The sequence below is a fragment of the Myotis brandtii genome, unplaced genomic scaffold, assembly GCF_000412655.1.
Source record: "Myotis brandtii unplaced genomic scaffold, ASM41265v1 scaffold1026, whole genome shotgun sequence".
Taxonomy (NCBI): domain Eukaryota; kingdom Metazoa; phylum Chordata; class Mammalia; order Chiroptera; family Vespertilionidae; genus Myotis; species Myotis brandtii.
In genome coordinates this window covers 1001820-1007445 of record NW_005353435.1, presented here as the reverse complement: position 1 = coordinate 1007445, position 5626 = coordinate 1001820, and the positions used below count along the sequence as shown (strand labels likewise).

Here is a 5626-nt window from a genome sequence, read left to right as displayed (position 1 = left end):
GGTCCTCAGAGGACCAGCAGTCCTGTGAGCGGCACGTAGGTTATAACCAGAGAAGAGGCAAGAGATGAGGCCCAATGAGAAACCAGGGACGCACAGCAGAGTCTGGAATGTAAGTCTGCAAACCCAGTCAGTGAGGGAGCTCTAATCAATGGCTCTTGACCACAGACTGTTAGACAAAAGTGAATCGGGAGGGGCGTGTGTAGATGGTGACACGTATGTTATTTTGGCTTTTAAGCATCTGCTGGCTTATGAAGTATACATGTGTTTTACAGTTGGATATACATGACTGTTTTTTTTTTTGTTCGTTTTTGCTGCAAAAAGCTTGTTTCCATTTGGTCCAATGCATGGGAGAGGGCTCCAGGGCGGTGAAAAGGATGCCTAGTGGTTTCGGGGAGAGAGAGGCTCAGGCACAAGCCAGACCCCAGGGGATGCAGAGGGGCCCCTCAAAGGCCTCTGGGCTCCACAGGCTCCCAGTCGTGCTGGAGGGGGAGACTTCTGAAGAGATACTCGCCCAGCCCGGGGGCCGGCAGCCAGTGGGGTGAGGCAGGTGTCACCCATCTTCCTGAGGAGTTTCCTCTCCTCTGGGAAGTCAGAGAGGTCCCTTCGGGTAGGACCCAGGGCCTGCAGATCCAACGGGGCCTGGTCTGGCTCCTCTCCAAGGCCATGGCGGCTCCCATGGCGTCCTGAATTTCACCCCCTCCCTGTGGGCAAGGCTCTGGTGCGTCCTGGAAGAGAACGCAGCCACCGTGCTGGGTGTGGGTCTTTAAGAGCCGCTGGGCACCCTCAGGCTGCTCCTTAGCCAGCTCGTGGAAGAAGGGCCCACACCCTCCAGAGCCACATCATCGAGGTGGAGACGGAAGCCCAGAGAAAGGCAGGTGGAGGAGGCCTGCAGATGCAGGTTGACCAGGCGGCTGAGGGCAGTCTCCACTCGGTGCAATAATTCTTATGAATCTGGGAGCTCATGGTTGTTCCCATAACTCGCAATAAGGAGTTAAGGACAAAAAAACACCCATGGAGTTTATCCTTGGCTGGTGTGGCTCAGTGGTTGAGCGTCGACCCATGAACCAGACCACGGCTCGATTCCTGGTCAGGGCACCTGCCTGGGTTGTGGGCTTGATCCCTGTGTGTGACATGCAGGAGGCAGTCAATCAATGATTCTCTCACCATTGATGTTTCTATCTCTCTCTCCCTCTCCCTTCCTCTCCGAAATCAATAAAAATATATTTAAAAAACAAAACAAGCTTATAAAAACAAAGTTATTGATCAACTTACTATGAGATCACTGCTAGGAGATAAAATTCCCAGGAGAGAAGAAACCTTCCGCCCAATCCCGGAGAGCACGCCTTGGCCCTGGGGCAGGGCCCGCTGATGAATCTTCCCCAAGTTCTCAGGCGTCAGGCGGGTCAGCTGGCTTCCCGACGCAGCCAAAATAAAACTTCCTCCCTGGGAACAAATACTGTGCAATTAGTTCAGTGAAGCGCTTGACACCAAGATAAAGAAAATTAACACAAAATGCTTCAATACAAGGAAAATCATCTATCCCTTCACAAGAAATCTCCGAGGATAAAAAGGAACACTGCTAGTAAAATAACTTACGTATGAATCCATTCACTTAAGACTATTAATTCTACATGGAAAAACTGTTGTTGCAGTTTTGTTTCTTAAATTGCCTGTTTTTTCTGATTTTTAAATTACAGGTTCACCACATTGCAGGTTAAACAAATCGAGCGTAGGATTTTATTTCTTTGGTAAACCTGCAGAGTATACAGCAGCAAACCATTCTGCGTAGTGTCAGTTTTTACGTCGCTCGTGTGAAATGTTCCTGAAAGAAATGACCACTAGCTACTCTCCAGTATTGACGTTTCGCAGCCCCATGAGAAGTCCTTTCTTTCTCTAACTGTTCAGATCATAGACCCTTCCATCCTTCTCGTCTCTCTTTTATCGCTCCCTGTTCTGCATGGTCTGTTCAAGACCCAGAATATTTAGTCATTCCAATCCCCCTTCTAAGCCACGTGACAGCTTTCCCATACAGATAGAAGGATATCCATGGTATACGATACCTGCACCGCTGTTAGGAAATTGTAAATCCTATCGCCTCCCGAATCTACGCAAGTCTCTGTGTAGGCGTCTTCGCGAGCAAGACTTGGCCAATAGCGAACGGATCCTTCTCTGGTGGCAGCCATGACAGCAACAGACTGAAAACAAGATCACCACACTCAGCAACCACGGTAAAAGGAGGACGCAAGAACTGGGAGTCTGATGAAACGGATATTAAAACACCAGGGCAATCTACTATCTGATTAGGAAAAACCAGAAATAAAAACTCCTTTTTATATTGAAAAAAATCATCATACAGTAAAATTGACTTTTTCCTTTGGTTGTACAATTGCATGAAATTTAACATGCCCCTTATTTGAAAAAAATGATTTCAAGAAGCATTCAAGTCACCTACCTGAGTAGAATGCGCTTCACCCGAGGTAGCTGAGTAAGAGAGAGCCACCAGGTCCGCACTCTGCTGGCAGTCACTGGGTGGCAGCTGAAGTTCTTTGCAAACAGATAACTGCGGAACAAAGCCCAACAAAAGACCTTTCACAGCAAGTCCACCTTTTTGAATATGCATCTGACTTCACCATTTTCTTTCTCTGCCTATTTTACATTCTATTTCATTGCTGGAAACAGCACTCTACAAATATTCTTTCTTCTCAGAATTTTTGATCAGGCTTCCAGTAGTTTTAAAACAAAGTTTCTTAAGAGATATAAAATCAGGAAAACTTAGGAACTAGACCGCACTCTGAATATCAATCAATCCAATCTCTTCCCGGACTGGAAAGAGTATTCTGGTTGAGAGAGAAGTACATGCTCAGTATTTCATATCACTATGCACATGCAAATCCCCTCATGCTTGAATAGCTTCAGACTCTCCTCCCAACAATTCTAAGAATTTAGGGTAAAAATGAAGGGCCAATTGGTTCCCTCTCCTCTATCTCCTTTCAACTCTCCAAAGAGCCATTACCTTAGAAATGGGGGACAGAGTAATCTTCCAGATAATGAGCTTGTCTTTGCAGACCAGACAAGCCCATCCACCTTCATCTATGCGAACAGTCAGCTGATCATCATCTAAACAAAAATATGAGGGGAAAGAAAATGAGGTACATAGTGCATCTTAGTGTCTGAAAAAGAGCAACTGTTAACATTTCCTTACACCAAAATCTTCACTGCCACACTCTTCACCACAAAAATTACCGCTCATTAAGGAGATTAATTTACAACAAAAAATATTCTTGTATATCATTCAGGAGTTATCAATATGCAAAACAAGAGATCCATTTTACTCTGATAACCACTTTTAGAAATATACCTGAAGACAAAAAGTATATGTTGGGCCTAGGTTTAACATTTGTTAATTTTTGTTTGTTAATAAACAGATATCTTACTTTCTGTAATACTATTATAGTCAAGATGTGCAAGTTCAAGTTGATAAGAAATATTCCGTCTTCTAGAACGGAGTACTTACTTTAAACTTTTCTGTCCTTCACAGTATGAATACATTTTACATCATGATGCATTCGTAAACAATGTAAATAAAATAAAACAAAACTTACTTAACATTATATGAGATGCAGTCTGATATTCTAGATTCTACTTTATTTCATTTTCTTAAAAATGCTGGTTATGAAACACTAAACTGATCTCAGTCACCACCTATAGTTTGAAAAATATCATTTGGTTTTCCTGCTATAAAATGTTTTTAAGAACATACATCTGTTTTTTAACTTGTGATTTTTAAAAAATCCTCACCGGAGGGTATGTTTTTATTTATTTATTGGTTTTAGAGAGGGAGTGGGAGAGAGAGAGAGAAATATCAATGATGAGAGAGAATCACTGATCAGCTGCCTCCTGCACGCCCCACACTAGGGATCGAACCCACTACTGGGAATCGAACCATGACCTCCTGGTTCACAGGTCGATGCTCGACCAGTGAGCCACACCGGCCGGGCCCCAATTAACTTTTGAAATTGGACCGAGTTTTGCATTTGCAGTACTTACAACCATTAAAGATTTGACTGTGCTGGAATGAAAGTCTGCTTCTAAATTTATTGTACTTCTCAGTTACAGTGAAAAAGCAAACAGGTTGCCCCTGTCCGCCCATTTAGGTGGAGGGCTGGCAGAGAAAGCACCCATTTCAAGCTCCAGGCTAGAGCGAGGCTTCGTGTGAACTGCAATGAGAGGCAAACGGAAGCTGACACCCACCTTCGGCCAGCGTCAGGACTTCCATGACTTTCACGGGGAGAGACGATCCGAACGTCTTCACGTCGTAGTTCATGGTCTCGGTTATGGAGTGATGCGGGAACATTCGTGTGGGTGTTCCCCTACAGAAGAGAGACCACATTCCTCACCAGAACTTACACTGCCCGTCACCCTGATGTTTACGTATCTGTTTCCACAATGAAGAGGAGAGCTTTGATGAACAGGAAATATGAAGTGGAACAGTGAAAAGCAACTCTGGCTCATGTATTCAGTGTCATTAAATGTATTTTTCATTAAAGACTGACGGGATTTAGGAGACCTGGGCCTTACACTTTTATACTCTAGATTTTGGATGCACGTGCCATTCACCTAAACTCTTTATAACTCTGCTTCCTTAGCTTTGAATACTCTCCCTGAAAAAGCAATGGAAAAAATATCCACTGAGGATTAACAACAAAAAAGAAGTTAAATGGGTCACACGTATCTGCTGCTACCTGCCATTCAATACAGCCGATACAGCCAGAGAAATGTTATTTTCTTCTCACCTTCATTTTAACATTCAGAAAAATAATGGAGAGTCGCCAGTTTAAAAGTTATTCAATCTCTTATATCAAGATTAAGCGAGGAGACTCAAATACAGACTGGTCCAGAGCTCTGTTGACCAACAGGGTAGTACAACAAAGATGTTTCTTTAAAGGATCATCCAACTGTCCTGGCCGGTTTGGCTCCTAGAATAGAGCGTCGGCCTGCGGGCTGAAGGATCCCGGGTTTGATTCCCGGTCAAAGGCACATGCCCGGGTGTGGGCTCGATCCCCAGGGTAGGTGCGTGCAGGAGGCAGCCGATCAGGGATTCTCTCTCATCATTGATGTTTCTCTCCCTTCCTCTCTGAAATCAATAAAAATACATTTTTAAAAAAGGATCATCAGACTATTCAGAAACATGCTGCCTCCTCCTAAAGCCCTAGATTAATTCCGAAAGGGGGCGTGGTGTGGACCAGCGATGCTGACCGGCGCGCCAAGCTTTCACCTGGTAGCAAAGCTATTCTCACCTCCCTGCTTATGGGAAGCCTTTCTCCTATTAATTTAGCTGCAGGTGAACGTGTGTAGCTAAAAGCCCTTTACAATCCCAATGGGCAGTGAGCATGTCAGGTGCCACACAATGACTGGGGGCCTCGATCCCACCAGCATTTTCCCTCCGGATCCGCGTTTCCTACTGACGCCTCCGGGCGGGAGGGGGAGGCGCGGGCTCAGCGCAGGTGCCACCGTCCCACCGTCCCCGTCTCTTCCCCGACAGGAGAACTCCCACCAGGTCACAGGGCTGGGAGGGAGGCGGCCACCGGCGGTGCAAACGCACCCTCCTCCCTCCACACGAAGCTAA

General features: G+C 45.4%; 1 protein-coding gene across 1 annotated transcript in view; it reads right to left on the bottom strand.

Moving 5' to 3' along the window:
* NUP133 (nucleoporin 133kDa) overlaps positions 1 to 4390 on the bottom strand; it is a 25120-nt gene extending 20730 nt beyond the window's left edge. Inside the window, exons 1-5 of the mRNA XM_005856392.2 lie at positions 4252 to 4390; positions 3014 to 3117; positions 2453 to 2560; positions 2061 to 2195; positions 1273 to 1443 (exon numbers count right to left, since the gene is read on the bottom strand). Coding sequence (XP_005856454.1) covers positions 1273 to 1443; positions 2061 to 2195; positions 2453 to 2560; positions 3014 to 3117; positions 4252 to 4390 — 657 coding nt within the window. The remainder of the gene's footprint in view (positions 1 to 1272; positions 1444 to 2060; positions 2196 to 2452; positions 2561 to 3013; positions 3118 to 4251) is intronic.
* Between the last annotated feature and the right edge of the window lie 1236 nt (positions 4391 to 5626).